The sequence below is a fragment of the Strigops habroptila genome, chromosome Z (genome assembly GCF_004027225.2).
Source record: "Strigops habroptila isolate Jane chromosome Z, bStrHab1.2.pri, whole genome shotgun sequence".
In the NCBI taxonomy this organism is placed as follows: domain Eukaryota; kingdom Metazoa; phylum Chordata; class Aves; order Psittaciformes; family Psittacidae; genus Strigops; species Strigops habroptila.
Window position 1 is genome coordinate 45,031,256 of NC_044302.2, and position 22,354 is coordinate 45,053,609.

At 41.1% G+C, this 22,354-nt stretch overlaps 1 protein-coding gene across 1 annotated transcript; it reads right to left on the reverse strand.

The window, feature by feature from the left end:
• Positions 1–20,331: 20,331 nt before the first annotated feature.
• On the reverse strand, positions 20,332–21,275 carry LOC115601021. The gene is given in 4 exon segments (XM_030470548.1): positions 20,332–20,734; positions 20,736–20,826; positions 20,829–20,864; positions 21,137–21,275. Coding segments are annotated over 4 exon segments (669 nt in total).
• Positions 21,276–22,354: the final 1,079 nt, after the last annotated feature.

The window sequence follows — 22,354 nt, forward strand, 5'->3', positions numbered from 1 at the left end:
TGATGGATACCATGCCACCTAGTTCAGATAGCAAACGGTAGCCTAACTGTGGAGGAGGAAAATTCACCCATCTCAAAATCCAGGCAACCGCTGCTTAGGTGCTCCCCATAGCTGAGGTAATTTAAAGAGAGCTCTGTTGACACAAGGGACAAATCTCTAAACATACAGGTACCTAACCAAGATTGCATCCTGTTTTCTTGTCTGCTTTGGTGGCAGTATATGGAGCTTATGCCAAAGTGTGGAACAAGAGCTATTGATTTTCCGTGTTCTTGGAAAACAAGGTAATAAACAATGGGTTAGCAGAAGAAACAAAATTTGCTATTGTTACAGTTTCAATATGTCATGTAGGAGAAAAGGCTGTGGGCTTAATGAGAAATAAAATAAATATGAAAAAAATCATTGAAGCAAAAAGAAGGAAGACTCAAGGAAAAGCTTTAAAACTCTTCAAATAAAAATTGTATTTTTATTAAGTTAGCCAATTACTTGAATGTTATTTAAACATCAGTTGCTGAAATGCTTAAAAATTAAGTAATGAGTATGTATCTGTTACATTTAGAATTCTGTTCTTCCAGCTATATGTTGTAAAACTATAATTCAAACGGGATATTTTAGTGATATGAGATACAGGCACACAGCCCAAGTAATTTGATAAAGTCACTAATTTCCAGGGGTGAAATTGAAAGGGAACATTACTTCTGACAACCTGGACCTCTTCATTTTCCTGTGAGCTTGCTGTCCTTCTCCAGCAATGGATGACTCCTGAGGCTTAAAGAGAGATAAAATCATCTGCAGGATAAACACTACATCTTCTACAGTACTATGCTGTACTTTTTAAATTAATCTTTTTCTCCATTTTTTAACAGGAAGAAATACATATTGTTGTTCAACTTGTATCTATTCCTAGTAACCCTGGTGGGACATAGTATAGGGTTTTCTGATGGTAAGTCCTTACACAGCTGTGGCATTTTTGTGACTGCCTGTTGATCCACAGCAGTCTTGGTTTCTGTGTAGAGGCATCAACTTGTTCTTATGAAGGATACATGACACCTTGTACAGCCTCTCGATCTTTCTTCTTACCCTGAACTGTGAAGTGCATTAAGAAAAGCAGTGTTACCTGTTCTTAGCTTTTGAATACTGCACTTCTGAGAGATTCAAGAATATTTTTAGTTTCCTGCTAATGTAATTATGATGTTTTTCATCTACACAATAAAATCACACAGTATTATGAATCTCTAGTCCTGTTAATCACTTTGCTCTATTGTCTATAGCTTATTCGCCTCCCTCATTGTCATCTCATCTCATCTTAATCTTTGCAGTAGGAGATGGAAAGGAACATTGTAGTTGACTGAAGACAAATTAGATACTCATCAGTATCAGAAGTAATTTAATCATATTCTATTTATGTGGAAAAAAAATCAAAAGGAAAGCAAAATCATTAATCCTAGCCTAATTTAATGTTAACGCTGACCAGAAATTTCCCATAGATTTCTTGCTTTTTCCTTGTGAAGTGTGCTTTTGGAAGAAAAGTTTGATGTTGTCAAGACTCGACATTTTTTGAACAGCTGGGAAAAAAGCTATAAATTTTTAAAGCAAGTGTCTAGTCATAATGGCTGTGAACAAGAAAAATATGAATGTATGATTTTGGGGCATCTTACTAGCCTGATTTAAAGAAAAGAAACTTAGATATTATAAAATTATTCTTAGTATTGTGATTGTTTCTCATTCCTCAATTATCATATATAGTGGATTCTACTTTACACATGAAATTATAGGTGTGGTTTTGGTGAATCCTTATATTTTACCTAATGAAAATTGGTATTTGGAGTTACTTATGAAACATTTTTCTCCTGAATTCCACTGCATAGTTCAATGTTGCTGTAATCTGCTCTTTGGAGCAGTTGTGTGTACCTGGTGAGTGAATACTCCATGTGCTCCAGAGTCATTTTGGTTAAAACAAACTTTGTAAATTTGGAGTAGATGTGTTTTTATATTTTGATAGTCACAAGGGGTGATGTTTAAAACTTCCAGATAGAAAGAGGTTTACCAAACACCTGTATGCAATTTGGATAATACTTTAGCTAATTTATATGTAATGGCTCTGTGCAACTTGGAATCAGCTCATCAGGGAAGCAAGGAAGCAACCTCCTCATATCCCTGCTTCCCTCCCCCCCACCTTCTCTTCCCCCCCGCCCCCGACAAGGGAAAGCAGGTCTGTCCAGTTCCTCCTGGGAAAAATAAAAATATAGTTTCTGTTTTGCACCATGTAAATAGGTTGTGATGTCTAATTCATACTTTATGGAAAAAACATAAGGGCATTTTGGATATCCCAGGGATCTTTGTCTTCTCCAGCCTGAAGAAAGTGATGCCTATATTATCTTTTCAAATGACACATCTTTCTTATGTAACAAAGCATTTATTTTTCTCATCAAAATTACATGGCAAGTTCTTGGTGAAGCAATCATACTGCAAAAACAGGTTGCACTGGATATGATAACAATCATCGCTTGATACAACTAGAAAAGGGGAAAAATGAACTGGAAAGCATACTGTATGCTAATGCTTGACAGCAGAAACCCCCATCGTGACTCTATTTTGGGTCATATACAGTGCATCTCTGATGAAACTATGTTAAGGAAATACTAAGCTTGCCTGGTTGTGCATTCTGAGGTTCAGAAATGTAAAAGGCTGGTATTACAACCTTGATTCTTTCCATCTATAATTGTGAATTGTAACACATTTTTCATTTTGAGATTACACAATATTTCTTAAAAATGTCAGCGGACCTTCTACCTTTCTAAAACCTCAGGAACACATTGTACTTGTAGTTTTTAGTAATATTTTTTTCAGTCTGGATTATTCATCCAATTAGATTTTGTCACTTTAGTGTAGTATACCTGCAGTATATATTTGCATTGCCTTTTGTGTTTGCTGTGGCCAATTTTAGCAGGAAGTCTGGAATATTCTTTTCTCATTTTGTGGGCTGCTTTAATTTACTACAAACTAGTTTTGAAGCTACAGTTTAATTTACTACTACATGCTAAGATCATACCGTCTTTAACACGCAAACCTATCTCAGGCCCTGCAAGGAAGGATCTGCTTACCTTTTACGACAAAAGAAGTATTTCTGGGCTCACTGACATGTTTTTATAGTCCACACGCATTGATACATGCTATGTGAAGTTTTGACATTACACGCTCAACTAAAGAACTGGCATTTTTCTAACATAAGAGTTTATTAATAATTTCAGATGTGATTGGGTGTGCAGTACATAAATACAACTTCATAATAGTAACAACAACAATATATTCTGTTACCTCAGTCAGGATGGTAAACAGAAATAAGGGCTTTGTCATCAGACTTTACACTCATACAATGGTTTGTTTTCTAAAACATTACAAAAGATGCTTCTCTCTAATCTCTTCCCAGATAAGATTCTCCCTGCATCTTCTAACATCATACAGGGGACGTCTCAAGTATTGTTTGGAGTTGGTGATAAGCAGCTGCTGAGAAGTAGCTTGGACAATTTTTTTGGTTTGTATGAGTGGGTCCTTATAGCTCATGGTCTAACTTGTGAGGTTTGGTGAACAGAAAGAAGATGTCTTCTAATTATAGGTTCATGTTTTTATCAACTTGAAAAAAATAGGGTTTTTGTACTTGATAGACCTGGAATCAAAAAAGACATCGTTTCTACAAGGCTTTTTAGCATAGGATTTCACATGTATGTCTGCTGTCTTCAATGATATTTGCAAAGCCAAGGGAAATCAGTTTCCATTCAAAAGTTCTTATCGCTACCGGTGAGAAGGACTAAATTTCTTCCCAGAGTTTGTGGCTTCTCTCATGAGAGGCATATGGTTCATTCCCTAACAAAAGACATAGTTAAAAATATATAGTTTCAGACCATTTTGAGGTCTGAAAGAAGTGCATTTGCTGGTGGTCCCACTGTGTTTGTAGAGGTTGGTCATTTGTAGCTATTAGTTTTAATATAGTTCTTTGCTACACACGTAGTTTCCTGCCCAGCCTGGAGCTTTTATAAAAAGCAGCTTGAGACTTGTGTCATTTGGCCCTATGACTGTTATGCGATGAAACCTGTCTGTGCTGTGGAAGAGCTGCTTTTCCTCCTAGTTTCGTGGCTGTTGATGTTTAGCACTGAAATAGCACTGGTTGTAATAGTATAACTCCCCTTTCTTGGGTAAAGATGATTTTTCCTGCACAGCAAAGCTTGAAATACATCCACCTATTGTAGGAGCAATGCTCAATACAAGCTTTCATGGTGGATCTAGCCCCGAGATCCCTGAATGAATTGCCACTACTAAAGGCAGCACTACTTCCCTATGCGTGACATTAAATCAGCTGATGAATAGATGTACTCCTTCTGCAGCTGAAATCTGTTTGCATTTACTTGCTGTTCCCTGTTTTATCTCCTACCCTTATCACATGGTTTCTGTACTTGCTCCATTTCTGAAACATGTCATTTTTTCCTATCTTTTCCATGGCAAATTTTCCATTTCTTTGTATTGATCATGTTGGTGTGGAAGTTGACAAGTTGCTGGAGGAGGAATTCTCTTGAGGAAGTGCTCTGTGTCCTGTAGCTTAGTGCTGAAGCAGGTTTTCCCATTTACCACCTCAAGATTCATCTCTCATCCACATCAGTGTACAGGCATTACTCTCCTGTCAAAGCAAACAGAAGTGAAATCTTGCTTAAATCCCAAGGAGCAGCTGTAAAATTTGTCACTATCAGTACAGCAGTGAATACATTAGGAAGCTTCTAAAAATGCTCATGTGTGGAACAGATGGTTTATAGCAGGGAAGATTTATTGTTGCTTCCTGATAATGGTCGGATCTATTCTTTTGTTTTAGTATGGGTCGTTTTCTTGTATATGTCTGCAAACAATTGTGTTGGCACTGGTAGTCATTGCTAATTTACGGTGGTCATCTTTGCCACATTATTGACTAGATGCCATCCAAGAACAGGGTCTCAAGGTGTTGAACGCTGGGTAAATTGAGGCTAATGTCTCTATCCTGCAAGTCCTATTGTGCCTGAGTCCTAGTGCTGTCCTCTGGTTTGAATGAGCCTCATCTGAATATGACATCAGCTGACACAAACCAAAGTAAGTAACAGGACTCCTCTGCAGTTTAGAGAAGTCTCTTGGTTTTGAATTGATGATAGAGAGAAAAATCTCAGCAGCTCTGGAGAATTCATTAGCCTAAAGTGACAGGTCCTAGTAATTTCTGCAAAAGTAGGGCCATTAAGGAAACCCAGAAATTGCCAGAGTTGGACTGTTAGCATGAAGCCGGAATATTAAAAAAAAAAAAAAAAAAAAGAAAAACATAAAAGAAAGGATCCAGAGTGCTTAAGACACCATGAAAGTCCTGTAGCATGTTGATCAGAGGTTGAATCTAGCTAGTAACATTTATTGTGTACTATGGTTATTGCCCCAGCACTGACCTTTCTCGTCTCACATTCCATCTAAATTCTCTAGTACTGCTCTGATAAAATAAGCCACCCCTCAGGACCCAACTCTTGTAATGTAAATGACAGGTTTAGGGAATTTTTGGCTTTCACAGAAATGTCAATTTTGCAATGAGGAGTGGGGGATGGAAAATAAGAAGAAACGAATATGAACTGCAAAAGTATGCTGTCTGTACATCTGCCTAATTAAAGTCTGAGTGCTGTAAACAGATGTTATTTATCCGTAAGTAGACAATAGATTGCTATTTTATTTGTTTATACAATGTACTTTAAATACTCCACAAGAACCCAGAAAACCTCTGATTACAAAACACTTATTTTCTTACAGTATCCAGGTAACAAGCCACTGGCAAGTGGGTAGTCTAATGAGTGCAGATTAAGGTAAAGCATGGAGATACAGTACTTTGAGCAGAACATCACTGTTGCTGGCTCTTAGTACACTGAGGGTGAACTATTTGTTTTCATTTAAACTCTACTTTTGGTGTGTATAATTTGGGTGGATTTTTAGTTCACAATGAACTTTAACCTGTAGCATACTCTTGGGAGCTTTTCTAACTCTTGTAATAACCTGCAATGCTTTCCTCTACCACACTGCCATTCTTACATCCTACTGTGTTTATCATTTTCTAGATCAACCACTGCTCAGGAACTGCTTTGTTATGTCCTTGAAGCGTCCACAAGGTACCTTTTTCTGCTACCATTAAGATGTCCTGGGTTTGGCCGTAACAGTTATTTTTCTCCTTCTTAGTAGCTGGTGCAGTGCTGTGTTTTCAACTTTACTCTGAGAGCAACACTGATAACACACTGGTGGTTTTAGTTGTTGCTAAGTAATTCTTATTCTGATGAAGGACTTTTCAGTCTCATGCTCTGACAGTGAGGAGGGGCACAGGAAGCCGGGAGGAAGCAGAGACAGGACCCCTGACCCACACTAGCCAAAGGGGTATTCCATACCACAGCACGTCATGCCCAGTATATAAACTGGGGGGAGTTACCCAGAAGGCCCAGACCGCTGCTTGGGTCGGGCTGGTTATTGGTTGGCAGGTGGTGAGCAATTGTATTGTGCACCACTTGTGTTTATTGTTTTTTTTCCCTTTCCCCCTTTAGTCTTATATTCTCTTCCCCTGTTATTTCCCTTATCATTATTATTATTGGTGGTAGCAGTAGTTTTGTATTATACCTTAGTTATTGGACTGTTCTTATCTCAATCCATGAGAGCAGGAGCCGGAAAAGTGGGGGGAATGAGCAAGTGGCTGCGTGGTTCTGAGTTACCGGCTGGGCTTAAACCACGACAGAAGACCTGCAGAAAGACATGATATGTTATTTATCAAAAGAACAGCACTTGTTCTGACAACAAAGTGACAGAGGAGGCAGGATGTAATGTCTGAAGTCTTCCTGGGGTATAAAACCCAGAAAAGACTAGGCTGCGCTCTGAAAATCTTAGAGTCTTAAGGCAGACAGCAGACAGATTGTGGCAGCAAGGGAGATTTATGCATTTCACAGATGCAGAAATGGTGCTCAGAGCAAGATGATAATTTGTTCAAGGAAGTCTTTAGAAAGCTGGAAATCTGACTTATGCACAGGATCTTTTCTTCCACTGCAGTTTCCATTTCTGCTTAAAACAGACTATTTCTTAAGAAGCACAGATGTGTTTTCCTGAGTTTTTGTCCAGGTGTTCAAGTCATGAGGATAATATTCAAATAATCTGAAATTTTATCATCTTTCTTCATCTTGACTATTAACCAAGAGGTAATGAGACCTTTTGATGTCTCTGTTCTATGAAACTATTCTGTGCTTAAATAGCAACAGTTTTAGCAGATAGACTGAGACTTACTGTTGGTCATAATTTCCTTGGGCAGTTATGCTACCGTTTGGGCCTTTTTTCAGGAGTGTAAAAAATCAGCAACTTCAGTTGGAGACTATGAAGATGAAATGTCTCTAAACCCCAATTTCTCTGAAGTGGACCTCTGACCACCATTTTAGAATATGCCTTTATGCAGCTTTTTCTCCAGATGCCCCACTGTCAGAAAGTGACAGACTTTAAAACATACTTATTGGAAGGACAGCTGTCTTTTAAAGACTGTGAGAAGATGGGGTTGGAGGAAGGGAGTCCTGCAAAGAACCAAAGGTTAATTTCTAGCTATTTCTTTATAGTTTATGGTTCAAGATCATGGGTTGGAAGGACAGTTCTGTAGCAATACAAGGTTATGTGTCATGAGCCTTTGGCATAATAGTCTAAGTATTGTTACCTAGTATTGTTTGAAATGGCAAAGACTGCATCATGTATCAGTAACTTCATAATAAATTATGATGTGCCCTGAAAAGGAGTAGAAAATCTGGATCTATGGACTAATGTTCCCTTTTCTAAATGGATCAGGTTTCATTGTTTCAAATGCATGGAAATTAACAACCAATGCCTTCTGCACGATGTGATTTTGTGCCTTCATGTATACCAATGCATTGAGCACATCTGTGCATGGACTCTGTAAGTCTTGTTCACACTGAAAATAACTCTTCACCTTTGCTGCCAGTTATGAAAAAGGGAGCATGCAGCTCCCACGGCTGTATTACAGTTGTTGTTAAAAACCCATTGTTTCTAATAAAAAAATCCCTCAGAGAAAGGGAGAAGCTTTCTTTCCCAAGACTTGGAGAACATGAAACATCTGCAGCACTTTCATTTGACCATGGTTTTTGTTTTATTTCTTTCATAACAGAAAAGTAATGGCTCCCTAAGGTACATCACATCTTTAAGATTTACAATGCAGTCTCTGCAAGGTTGAGCTGTGACATCGATACCAGATGGTGTCCACTAAATTACTGTCAACACTGGCACATTTGTGAATTATCTATTGCTTTTGGAGGAAGGCAACAGAAGCTTTTCTATGTTCTGAAGTCCAGCTACTACACTGGCAAAGTTTTCTTTGTTTTATTTGTTTATTTTTAGTGAATGAAAGCTCACTACTTGATAGCTCAATTTCATAATGCAGCCAGCAAATACATTAACTCTTCTTTCTCTCTCCTTTTCCTTCTCTCACTCTTTCTCACTTTTTAAAATGCCAGTCTGATCTGGGTAGTAACTCACACACCCATAAGAAATATCTTGGTCACAGCCTAGCTTAAAGGGTAACATCAATCAATCACTTTCTCTGTATTTCTAAGTTAGTAAAAAAGTAGGCATGTATGTGTAAGAACAAACAATACCGAATTTAGTGTGCTCATCCTAGACCCTGTTCTCACGACTTAGCCCACCTGCAGGCTAGCTGACAAGGATGGCTGATTTATGCTGTGGTTACACCAATTAAAGTTACAGCTCTGCACAGTTTCAAATCTTTTCATGGTATTTAAATAATGAAGACAATGGAAGTAATAATTGTCTTACTAATTATGAAATCAACTGTGCAGAGATTTAATGGCTGAAAATTTGCTGACAATGCTTGTCATGAAACTGGGCCTTGATATCAAATTTTCTTAATCCCCATGGTGTATTCTTGGAGGAAAAATATGCTTTTCTCCTATGTCACCATGAAGTAAAGTGAGAAACAAAGCTGCACTGAGTCACAGTTTCATCCTGCTGCCCTTCCTTGGCAATTTCTTAAAAGCATTACAAAAAATCATGAAACGTTAAGTTTTTGTTGCCATGCCTACTTTCTTTGGAGTTGCTGCTAAATGAAGGCCATTTTTTAATGATTTTTGCTTGTTTGGGTGCAGACTTTCCTTATGTGCAAAATGTTCGGAGTGTTTGAACTGACTTTATCCACCACAGTAAAAAATTTTCAAAAAATCCATGATAGTCTAATGTGCTGCACAGAGCTGCCACATCATTCACTGCCTTGATACCTCTTCCTTTTCTCTGTGCATCTCACTTACCTTCATCATGGTTTACAGGATCCTGTATACTTATTTTACAATAGGATGATAACTAACAGAATTTAACAAGAAGCCAGATCATTTTCAGGGAGTTTATTAAATGGGGAAAAAGTTGTGTATTGTTTCAGATTTCAGATTTCATATATACTGCAAGCGATAGTAATTTTTTATTTTTGAAGCACATTCGGTTCAAGATAAACAACTCTTGTTATTTTCCTTTCCTTCACACCACAACCTTTGTCTATAGGCATCCAGGATGCCGGAGAGGGACTCTTCATCAGGGTCTGTAGTGATAAGACAAGGGGGAATGCGTTTAAACTTAAACAGGGGAAGTTCAGGTTAGATATAAGGAAGCAGATCTTTACTGTGAGGGTGGTTAGGCACTGGAACAGGTTGCCCAAAGAAGCGGTAAATGCTCTATCCCTCTCAGTGTTCAAGGCCAGGGTGGACAGAGCCTTGGGTGACATGGTTTAGTGTGTGGTGTTCCTGCATATGGCAGGGATGTTGGAACTAGATGATCTTAAGGTTCTTTCCAACCCTAACCGTTCCATGATTCTATGATTGACTGAGAAGCTGAGGGTCTGATCTTGTAGTGCGCTGCGTTCATACATCTCTCCCTGTCTGCAGAATACACAGCATCAAGGAAGATTAATCTCTTCATTCTTTACTGTTTCAGGAAGGCTCACTTCTCAGGTACATTAGTGTAACTTTGAAAGCTGAATTGCTGAGAACTTAGTCTTCTCTGTAAAAGTCAGCCCAATTTACCTCTTTCTTCAATGCTTCAGTGTTTAAATGCGTGTGGCCATCCTTGACTTTGGTGATTTTTATTTATCTATTTATTTTTAGCTAGTAAGCAAGAATGAGCCATGCTATAGGTATTTTCTGTGTTTGGCTTCACAGAAATGTTCTGTTTGATACAAAAGAAGATACAGATGATGTATTTCTAAATGTGCAAAATGTATCTAGTATGTGGAGGTAACTGTGCAGAAGAAGAATCTAAAAGTCTGCTTCGGAAACTTGGGTAAGTATTACGGAAACCACAATCACATTGCAATTTTTCCTGCATGTCAGAATGTAACTACGAGTACTTTATCTTCTTGACGAAATCATAATTTATAAGACATTTTTCATCAAAACTGTATGAATGGTAGTTGATCACTGCAAATGACTTTGCCATTAGGACCATAGCTTTGGTATTTTTCTTTCCTTTTCACTATTAAAACTGCTTTGGAAGGCAGTGGAGAGGAACCTGGATGAATCAATAAGTGATTAAAGTCAACTTACATAGATACATGCATTTGCAAAATCTCCATACACTGGCTTCTTTGTTAACTTGAATTATTTCAACAATGAAGGAAACATTCATCAGAGTCAGAAAAAAATACCACAAAATATTCTAAAAACTTGTGCCAAAATGCCTCTGGAAATAAATGCAAAATAATCTTGGTTTCCAAGAAGGAATTCTGCAGGGGAATTTTACATAGATTTTGGACAACTTGGTGGTAAGGGGTAGCACACATACAAATTACGAATAAGTATATTTTATCCCATTATTATTGGCATTGTGGAAATATCTGCATGCCTACAAAACTGAAATTGTGCCATACCCAACACCAGAACTACCTGGAAATTGTCCTTTCATCTGGCCTAAAATTTCACAACATAATTAGACTAGTCTTTTTTGTTACACTATGTTGTACGAATGGCAACACAGCATTTTGGGGAAAAGACTATTCCAAGATTATATAATATAATATAATATAATATAATATAATATAATATAATCAGTATAACATAATCAATATAATCCAATATAATCAACAGGAGTAGTCCACTCCAGTTATTTTGTTTTGAAACCAAAAGAAGTAGATCTGTTCTCTCTGGAAGACCAAAGAATGGAAATCAAAGTCTCTTAAGTTCATGTTGAATTTCTGTATATTGAAATTCTGTCAGGCTTTCTTAGGGAAGGTGCTTCAGTGGTACTGTAAGCATAGGGCAAAAGGTCCTGGAAAATTTTTGCTTACCTGTCACTGGAGCCTGGAGATAGGAATTTCTTTTCCTTCCTGATGTGTGCATTGTCTATGTATTACCAAAAGTTACTAAATTGCCTGCAAATATTTGAGAATGCATGCTCTAGCAAAGAAAGAAGTAGTTAGTACTGAATATGTGGGATTTGATTCAGTTATAACTTGCATATTTACTGTAGGACTGCATTTTTCCTGTTTATCTGATATGAACCTTTGTTCTTGTTTTAGCTTATTTGTCAGTGGTCTGAAATCAGTCGAATTTTTCTGATTTAAAACTAACACTGTAGTTCCAGTAGAAAATTGGAGCAGATCCTCAGCTTATGTAAATTTCTCCATAAAATGACCACACAAATTTGTAGAGGTTTTTTAAGGTACATAAATCAACTTCTGACTTCTGACTGCATATGTGGACAGAACTGAGCGTAGGCAGAACACCTGAAACTTTACAGCATTCAAGTTGCCTTCTGCACGTTAATAGAAATGAAGGGTAGATGGATCATTTTGAATGATATGTTTGGATCAACTTGTTTCAACATCACGTTAAAATTTTAATTTATTTTTTAAAACTGTGTTTCATGACATTTCCACTACTACAACTTGAGGAAGCAAGCAATTCAGGTGGGTAAAAAACTAGAACGATCACCTGAGCTTATATCAGAGTCACGTTTCACACTTGGTAAATGAAGAGTTGGGCTGGGGGAGGTATGCTTTGCATTTCAGGTTTTTTGAAGCCCAAACAGAGAAAAAAAATTATATCTGGAAGTGAAGTTCAGTGGATAGATGAGACCACCTATGTAAAATGGGAGAGGTTAGTCCTGAGTTTATCTAGGCTTGATCTGCACTTTCTTATCTCCTGGAGATAAAGTAAAAGAGTCTGGTGGGCTGTCCATCAAGAAAACAAAACAAGAAACTAAAAAGTGAGATAATTCAGGCTAATAGGGATCCTTTTTAACCGACAGTAATAAGATAATCTACTACTACTTTTAGCCATTTTAGTCCTTCCTATACGGTTCCCAGTTCCATAGTCCTCTTAATTCATATAATTATTTTATACAATATATTGTGCAAACTGGGCTTATTATACAAGGGAAGATAAAAGCTGCTTGCAGAAGTAAGATTATCAACAGATACCTTTTTCCATCAGTGCAGAACTAAAGGCCTTAGTGCCTATTTGTTGTTCACTAATATTTTTATTTCTGAGGATTGCTTTTTGCCTCCTCTTCACCCATGATGCCTGTCTAAAACAAATAATAACCATAAAAGTTACCTGCTGAGCAGTGCAATACCAACTACTGAATTGTATGGTAATTTTCAGCAGTGTTAGCAGTGCCATGGGAACACAGGGTCTGGAAATGGCTTTGATTTTACAAAGAAAGAGGGTACAATTGAGCCGTTCAGAGATGAACAGCTGATCTGACCCATTAACTGGAATTCACACTAGTTTATTAAAAGTACTAATGTAAGTGGAAACAATGTAAGTGAAGCTGTGTAAAGCACTGCCTATCATGTCACTCCACTGCTGTTCTTACATGAATTCAGTGCTGGAATTAACCCTATCAATCACCTGATTCTTCTTGTAACCCCAGAGCAAGAAAAGAGTATCTCCAGTGCTTTGTCTCCTTGTTTGAAATTTGCAATTCATCTCATTTGATCTCAGTATTAGTCCTGATGTGATCAATCACTCTCTGCTTTCTGAGTGCCTACAGCAAGAATTGCCAAGGTATCTCCAGAGAGGACGCCTTTAACACCGGAGCGGGGGGAAGCACAGCTTCCAGGAGCCTCCGTTCGGAGCCGCAAGAGCTACCGAGGGAGCCTCAAGTCCTCGACATGACTTGCCCAGGAGCCGGCAGCTCCGCTGACGCGAGCAGCTGACTCACAGGGGGCGGCGCCAGGAGTGACGGCACCAGGAGTGACGGCACCAGCCCTCAGTGGGTAAAAACCCACCCCAGGGAGCGCGGCGAACAGGGCGCGGCACGTCAGTCAGAGCGTGGCGCGGCAGTTTGTGCGGGCAGCGAGCGGGATGGTGAGCACTCGCCTCAGGACCAGGGACCGCTGTGGGAGCTCTGCCCCGGCGGTGGGCAGTGTAGGCACCCAGGCAGAGCCGATGAGAGGGGAGGCTGCGGCGCAGACCTCGGAGTGTAGAAAGTGCCTCGACTGGTCTCTTGAGGTGAGGGTGCACAATGGACAGGGCTGCACTCGGTGCGCTCTGGTGAAGGTCCTGCAGCAGAGGCTGAGCTGCGGGAGGCTGTTGGTGAGCTAAAAGCTGCCAGGGAAGCTGAGAGGAAGCTGGGCTGGTTGCTGCAGGCCCAAACTGTACAGGGTCCACAAGCGTCCAGCACTGCTCATATAGGAAAGAAGGAGGGCAGCAATCCAGGAAGCTGGGAATTAGTAACGAGAAAAACTAACAAAAAAAGGAGGAAGAGGACAATTAACGACAAGGGACTTTCTCCTAAATCTGATGTTCCCACCCAGAACCGCTTCACAGTTTTGCAGGGGGCTAACGGGAAAGCACCCACCACACCTAATGAGTGTCCTGCTGATGCACCAGTAAAGAGGATCACTACTGGTGCCTCCAGGAAAAAGCGGCGGGTCATAGTAGTAGGGGACTCTACTTTGGAAGGCACAGAGGCACTCATCTGCTGGCCTGATCCAGTCTCGAGGGAGGTGTGTTGCCTGCCAGGGGCTCGGGTCAGGGATGTTGCTGAGAGGCTGCCTCCTCTAGTGAGTCCTGCTGACTATTACCCCTTTCTAGTGGTCCATGTGGGTGCTAGAGATATAGATAGCAGTAGCCTGGAGAACATTAAGAAGGACTACAGAGCTCTGGGAGAGGTGGTTAGGGGCTCTGGAGCTCAGATGATAGTTTTTTCATTGATTCTCCATGACAAAGGACCTTAAAAAAGCTAGGTGCATTTGGCAGGTTAATAAATGGTTAGAATGGTGGTGCCATAGTTAGGGGTTTGGCTATTTAGAACATGGGGCTCCATTTGGGAGGCCAGGTGTACTGGAGGCTGGTGGAGCTGGTCTGAGAAAGAAGGGGAAGAGCTGTTTTGGTAGGAGGCTTGCCAGGCTGGTCAAGAAAGCTTTAAACTAGATGTGTTGGGGGAGGGGAGCATTGATCCATCCCAACACTCCTGGTCAGTTGCCAGCACCTGTAATAAGTGCTTGGAGCGATGTAGAGATGTTCCAGCTGCTCCAGCCATTGAGTCGGCTTGATTTGGAGCTTGGCTCAGATGCCTCTATACAAATGCCCGTAGTATGGGGAACAAGCAAGAGGAATTAGAGATGTGTGCGCAGCTACGGGGATATGATGTCATTGGTATCACAGAAACATGGTGGGATGGCTTCTGTGACTGGAATGTCAGAATGGAAGGTTATAGGCTGTTTAGAAAAGACCGGCAAGGCAGACGGGGAAGGGGCGTTGCTATTTATGTCAGTGATAGGCTAGAGAGTATGGAACTCTGTCTGGAGAGGGGTGATGAGTTAACAGTGTTTGTGGGTCAGGATCAAAGGGAGAACAGCAATGGGGGACATTACGGTGGGGATCTGTTACAGGCCGCCTGATCAAGAGGACTCTGTGGATGAAGCGCTCTACAGACAGATAGGAGCAGCCTCACGCTCGCAGGCAGTTGTCCTCATGGGGGACTTCAACCATCCTGACATCTGTTGGAGGGACCGTACGGCCCGGCAGAAGCAATCCAGGAGGTTCCTCGATTGTGTGGAAGACAACTTCCTCTTTCAAGCAATAGAGGAGCCGACAAGGAGAGGTGCCATGCTGGACCTCGTGCTCACCAACAGGGAGGGTCTGGTTGGAAATGTGATGCTCCAGGGCAGCCTTGGCTCTAGTGATCACGAGATGGTTGAGTTTGAGATCCTCAGGACAGTGAGAAGAGCATGCAGCAAGCTCACTGCCCTGGACTTCAAGAAAGCAGACTTTGGCCTCTTCAAGAACCTGCTTAGTAAGGTTCCATGGCATATAGTCCTAGAGGGCAGGGGGGCCCAAGGCTGCTGGTCCATATTCAAGGATCACCTGCTACGTGCTCAGGAGTGTTGCATCCCGACTAGAAGAAAGTGCAGCAGGAGGGCCAGGAGACCTCCATGGATGGACAAGGAGCTGCTGAGGAAACTTAGAGGGAAAAAAGAAGCTTATAGAAGGTGGAAGCGAGGACAGGCGGCCTGGGAAGGATATAGGAGCATTGCCCAGGAAGCTGGGGACCAGGTTAGGAAAGCTAAGGCCCAGCTAGAATTAAGTTTGGCAAGGGATGTGAAAGGTAACAGGAATGGATTCTATAGATACGTAGCAAATAAAAGACAGACTAGGGACAACGTGGACCCTCTCCGGAAGCTATCAGGAGAACCGGCTACCATGGATTTGCAGAAGGCTGAGGTTCTTAATGACTTCTTTGCCTCAGTCTTCACTAGCAAATGCTCTGACCACACCACGAAAGTCTTGGAAAGCAAATGCAGGGACTATGAAATGAAGATCTTAGGCCCACTGTAGGAGAGGATCAGGTTCGAGACCATCTTAAGAACCTGAACGTGCGCAAGTCTGTGGGACCTGATGAAATCTATCCACGGGTCCTGAAGGAGCTGGCGAATGAAGTTGCTAAACCACTGTCCATCATATTTGAAAAATCCTGGCAGTCAGGTGAAGTTCCCGATGACTGGAAGAAGGGTAATATAACCCCCATTTTCAAGAAGGGGAAGGTGGAAGACCCAGGAAACTACAGACCAGTCAGCCTCACCTCTGTGCCTGGCAAAATCTTGGAGCAGATTCTCCTGGAAAACATGCTAAGGCACATGCAAAACAACGAGGTGGCTGGTGACAGCCAGCATGGCTTCACTAAGGGGAAATCCTGCCTGACCAATTTGGTGGCCTTCTGTGATGGAGCCACGGAACTGATGGACAGGGGCAGAGCAGTTGACGTCATCTACCTGGACTTGTGCAAAGCGTTCGACACTGTCCCGCGCGACATCCTTGTCGCTAGATTGGAGAGACATCAATTTGATAGGTGGACCACTCGGTGGATAAAGAACTGGCTTGATGGCCGCGTGCAAAGAGTTGTGGTAGATGGCTCGACGTCCAGTTGGAAACCTGTAACAAGTGGTGTCCCTCAGGGATCGGTATTGAGACGGGCCCTGTTCAACATCTTTGTCGGCGACATGGATAGTGGGATTGAGTGCGCCCTCAGCAAGTTTGCCGACGACACCAAGCTGTGTGGTTCGGTTGATACGCTGGAGGGAAGGGATGCCATCCAGAGGGACCTTGACACGCTTGCGAGGTGGGCCGATGCCAACCTTATGAAGTTCAACCAAGCCAAGTGCAAGGTCCTACACCTGGGTCGGGGCAGTCCCAGGCACTGCTACAGGTTGGGCAGAGAAGAGATTCAGAGCAGCCCTGCGGAGAAGGACTTGGGGGTGTTGGTTGACGAGAAGCTTAACATGAGCCGGCAGTGTGCACTTGCAGCCCAGAAAGCCAACCGTATCCTGGGCTGCATCAAAAGAAGCGTGACCAGCAGGTCAAAGGAGGTGATCCTGCCCCTCTACTCTGCTCTCATGAGACCTCACTTGGAGTACTGCGTACAGTTCTGGTGTCCTCAACATAAAAAGGACATGGAGCTGTTGGAACGAGTCTAGAGGAGGACCATGAGGATGATAAGCGGGCTGGAGCACCTCCCGTATGAAGATAGGCTGAGAGAGTTGGGGCTGTTCAGCCTGGAGAAGGCTGCGTGGAGACCTCATAGCAGCCTTCCAGTATCCGAAGGGGGTCTATAGGGATGCTGGGGAGGGACTCTTCCTTAGGGACTGTAGTGGTAGGACAAGGGGTAATGGGTTCAAACTTAAACAGGGGAAGTTTAGATTAGATGTAAGGAAGAAGTTCTTTACAGTGAGGGCGGTGAAGCACTGGAATGGGTTGCCCAGGGAGGTTGTGGATGCTCCATCCCTGGTGGTGTTCAAGGCCAGGTTGGACAGAGCCTTGGGCGGCATGGCTTAGTGCAAGGTGTCCCTGCCCATGGCAGGGGGGTTGGAAGCAGATGATCTTAAGGTCCTTTCCAACCCTTGCTATTCTATGATTCTAAGAAGCTGTGCTCTCCCTTGCTGCTGTCTCCAGGTTAGACATTTTTCTCTCACTGCTTGTTTTTCATGATTAATAAGATTAGTGCTGTTTTCTCTCTCACTCTTCTCCAGCGGAGAAGCCTTGAACTGCTTCCTCCTTTCCATGCTGCCTCTGATGTGCACTGTTACTGGCTGCAGCCCTTGGTTATGCCTCTTGTGGTGGAGAAGGTGGTTCATTCTCTAGTGCCTCCATTGCCCTTGTACTGTGCTGCTCTGTATCTCAACCCTGTCTGCTGCTGCTGGCCTGCATATCGGGTCAAAGCAATAGTTCTTTTATGCTGCACCTCTTTTCCCATTGATTAATGCTACATTCTTCTGCAGTAGTGGAGTTTTATTTCCCTAAGTTTGTTCCATACCTTTAATTCTTATAATTTACAAGCACTATTTTTTTAGAACTTTCACAGCCCTCCAAATCACTCTTCTTTTTGTGTCTGCCTATCCAACAGCTTCTGAACAAAGCCAGCGGAGATCATATGGTGACCCTCCCTAAACTGCAAGCTTTATGCTAATGTCAGTGTTAGGAATTGCCCTGCTGTTGTAAACACGTTGTCAGGGGGTTCTCAGAAGGCTGAGTTAAATGTTATAACCTCTTCCAGTGAAATGGCACCAAATCACCTGCAGTCATTTCTCTTCCACAGCACTGTTGTCATGGTTGTGCTTCTCCTCTTTGCAGCTGCTTTGTCTTTTCCCATTCTTGGAGGCTGCCTCTCAAGAAGGTCCAGTGCCTTCCAGTTTCATGGAGGGGCAGTAATGCCAGAAAACAAAGCCGGGGCTGACTGGGAAACTCTGCTGGAAATTAGCTTTGTGTGTTAAAACTCAAAGGAGAGAATGTTAATGATGGTTTGAGTGATAATTATTGAAAAGTTTCCTACTAAAGAAAATTCTCAATAATTTCAGTCAAACTTATACCTGTCTTTCAGTTTAGGTTCATACATTGCTCGTCTTGCAATAGTCATGCAGAGCCAATTTGTAATCGTATTTAGGCACAGGTTCCAAAAGCACCTGGGTGTCTCCTCTTCAATAAATTAAGAGCCTGTTATGTGCCATTTTTCATCTTTTGAATTATCTGGATACCTTGAAAACCTGTCCACCAGATACAAAAGATGAATTAATAGTAGTGTTAGTTTTTATTTCTCCCCTTTTCCCTCCTCCACTTTTTTGCAGTGACCAGTTTGCTATAAATGCAGTAACACATTAACTACTATTTCAGTAACACTGGTTCACTTACTGCTTTGCAAATTGTGTCTAGACAACTAGAATAAAAGTATTGTGCATGTTTATTTACTTTCTTGCAGTTTATTTATTTTTTGTATTTAGATTATAAACCTACATTGTCATCAAACAGCTGCAAAGAAATTGTAATTCAGTTTTGAGTTTAGGATGTTCTTTGAAAACAAATTCCTTCTTAAAACTCACATTTTTGCTTTGATTTTGCAACAAAAATAAAATTATTTGTTGCTCTAAAACATGTACTTGGTTACTGTAAAAATATCAGAAACACGTAGAATCAGACGTGGAATCACAGCTTTGCTATTATTACTGAATTTGTCTGGATTTCTCTGACGTGTGTTTCATCATGACAAGATATTCAAGAAATTTAATAAATTTGTGACAAGATGGCCCAGTCTGTTATATCACCTGACTGATAAATGGGTTTCTTCTGCATTTGGTATTTATTGCCCAGTTAGAAATGTGAGAAGAAGTAAGTCTAAAAAAAAAAAAAGGAAGCAAGTGTTTTCATTTACTTTGAATAATGGCATAACTCTAAAATTTAAAATTTTTGTCTTTCCCAGGAAATGGTTAAGAGGTGATTTTTAAGGTCTCTTCCAACCCTAACTATTCTGTGATTCTATGATCCTATGATTTTGGTGATAAATTGAGATCTAGCTAGATAATTGTCCTGATCGGACATTTTATTCCAATTAATTTTATTATGGCACTGGATATCAGGCCACAAAGAATATTAAATTCCTAATGAGTAGTTAGATCACTTTTTAAATAGCTCCCTACCTTTTCTTCTTTACACACAAAAAAAAGCTAAGAAAAACACAGCAGCATTAACATCTACTCAGCTTGCTTTTCGTTTGAAGTCGTTCATGTGATTTTGAGGGAGGAGAGTGAGGTAATGAGTATTAGTGAGAAAAATCACGTCTTCACCTGATGGGATTTGAATTTTGAGCTCCATACAATGATGAGAAAATATGTTAGTGTTTCATATTTAATGGGATTTGTACCCTACTTTGAAACCCTTCTCATCTTCAGATTTACACTGTTAAGCCTTTTCTGGACAGGGGAAAAAAAAGGTGCGACTTGATCTGTCACTATAGATAACTTCAGCAGGAGCAAGGCAGATGTATTTAGAAAATTAAAGCAAGTTTAAAGGGAAAACAATATGGATTTGAGAGCCAGCTTGCTGCTGGTGTCTTAAAGGGCAGATTGACAAATCTGTCTAGGCAAACGGTGCTCATTATGGAGTTGGTTTTTTTTTTCCCCTGTAGTTTAAATAAGCATCCCCAAACTTATCAGGATATGACCTCTTCATCTGTGTTATATGCTGGCAAACTTTTTTTAATTTAGTGGGCAAATCAGAATACTTGATTAAAGTGTTGTCTGTAGAAGGCAGGTGTAAGGACCTAATAAGCTGAAGAAACTTATATTTCAGTCTGGTCAATTTTCTTTGCTCTACAAAGACAATGGAAAGGTAGCAGATGCGGCTGATTTCATTTGTCCCTACCCTAGATGGTTCCAGTAATACATTTCTTTATGGCATCAAAGAATTCTGGAATCATTTAAGTTGGAAAAGACCTTTAAGATCATTAAGTCTGACCACAAACACGATGCTGCCAAATCCACCACTAAACCTTGTCCCTAAGTGCCACACCTACACATCTTTTAAATACCTTCAGGGACGGTGATTCCACCTCTTCCCTGGGCAGCCTGTTCCAATGCTTGACAACCCTTTTGGTGAAGAAGTTTTTCCTAATATCCAGTCTAAACCTCCCCTGGCGCAGCTTGAGGTTGTTTCCGCTTGTCCTGTCACTTGTTACCTGGGAAAAGAGACCAACTCCCACCTCACTATAACCTCCTTTCAGGTTGTTGTAGAAAGCGATAAGGTCCCCCCTCAGCCTTCTCTTCCCCAGACTAAACAACCCCAGTTCCCTCAGCCGTTCCTCATCAGACTTGTGCTCCAGACCCTTCACCAGCTTCGCTGCCTTTCTCTGGACCCATTCCAGCACCTCAATGTCTCTCTTGTAGTGAGGGGCCCAGAAATGAACACAGCATTTGAGGTCCAGCCTCACCAGTGCCAAGTACAGGTGGATGATCACTGTGCTGGCCGTGCTGGCCACACTATTACTAGTACAGGCCAGGATGTCATTGGCCTTCTTGCCTGCCTGGGCACAAGCTGGCTCATGTTCAGCTCCATCAGTCAGCACCCCCAGGTCCTTTTCCATGAGCAGCTTTCCAGCCACTCTTCCCCAAGCCCGGAGCATTGCATGGAGTTGCTGTGGGCCAAATGCAGGACCTGGCACTTTGCCTGGTTGAACCTCATACCATTGGCCACAGCCCATCAATCCAGCCTATCTAGATCCCTCTTCAGAGCCTTTCTATCCTCAAGCAGGTCAACATTCCCGCCCAACTTGGTGTCAACTGCAAACTTACCTAGAGTGCATTTGATCCCGTCATCCAAATCACTGACAAATATATTAAACAGAATTGGGCTTAATACTGAGCCCTGGGAGACACCATTTGTAACCGGCCACCAACTGGATTTAACTCCATTCACCACATTCTTTGACATACAAAAGTACCTCACCTCAAAATTGGAATTTTCTCTAATTAATAATGTATCTGATCAAACATATTGGGTTATCCTTTTGTGGGGCAAGAGCAGGACAATTTGCAAGACAGATATATTCCAGTTTATTTTTGCAAGTTAATTAGTGAAAGCAATAAAATATGTTTGTAACACTGAATGATTTTCGTATATCAGTATCCTCTATATTCTGCTTGGTAAGTGGCTTTGTGTGAGACTGCCCTGCTTAGGTAAATTATGTGAGTATTTGCTAGCAAAAAGCCAGGACAGCAATAAACACAGATGGATGAAATAGCCATTAATAGAAATGCACTTCAAAAAAGAGTTAACCACGTTCCTACCTGCAGTTTTAAAATTGTTCACTTTTCTCTAGAAACAGATTTTGACAAATGTGTAATATTTCAGATGTTGCTGTCTGGACAGCTGCAAAGAGTTGTTTGCCCTTTAATGGTGATCATTGTGGACTGCATCTGATTAAGTATAAAATAGAACTGTTCCATTGGGTAAATTGCTTGATGTAAGGCAATCTATGCTTTATGTTGACCAAAAGCCTCCTGATGCATACTTCGCATGCAAATGATAAACACAAATATGAATCAGTTGCAGCGACCTAAAGTAATATTTTTTGGTAAGATAGCATTATATCTTATAAACATATGTTAAAAAATTCAATTAAAAGTAAATTGGAGAGCTATAAAGTACCTAGCTAGATTACAAGGTTTAGTTTTATGGATGCAGTAAATGTTTAATGGTTTCCTTCTATTTTTCCAATTAGTTTGAATTTCTGATTTTTACTTCACTCAGTTTTTAAATGAATTGTGATCTATTCCAAGAGGACTATTAGTTTTACTGGAACCATTCTGTTAGCTGAATACAGAATTATAGAATCATAGACTGGTTTGAGTTGGGAGGGACCTTAAAAATCATCTAGTTCCAACCTCCTTGTCACAGGCAGGGACACCTCCCACTAGACCAGGTTGCTCGAAGTCCCATCCAGCAAGGGTAAGGCTATACCAATTGCACTCTGTTTTAAATAGGAAAATATGTTTTAAATGGGAAAATGG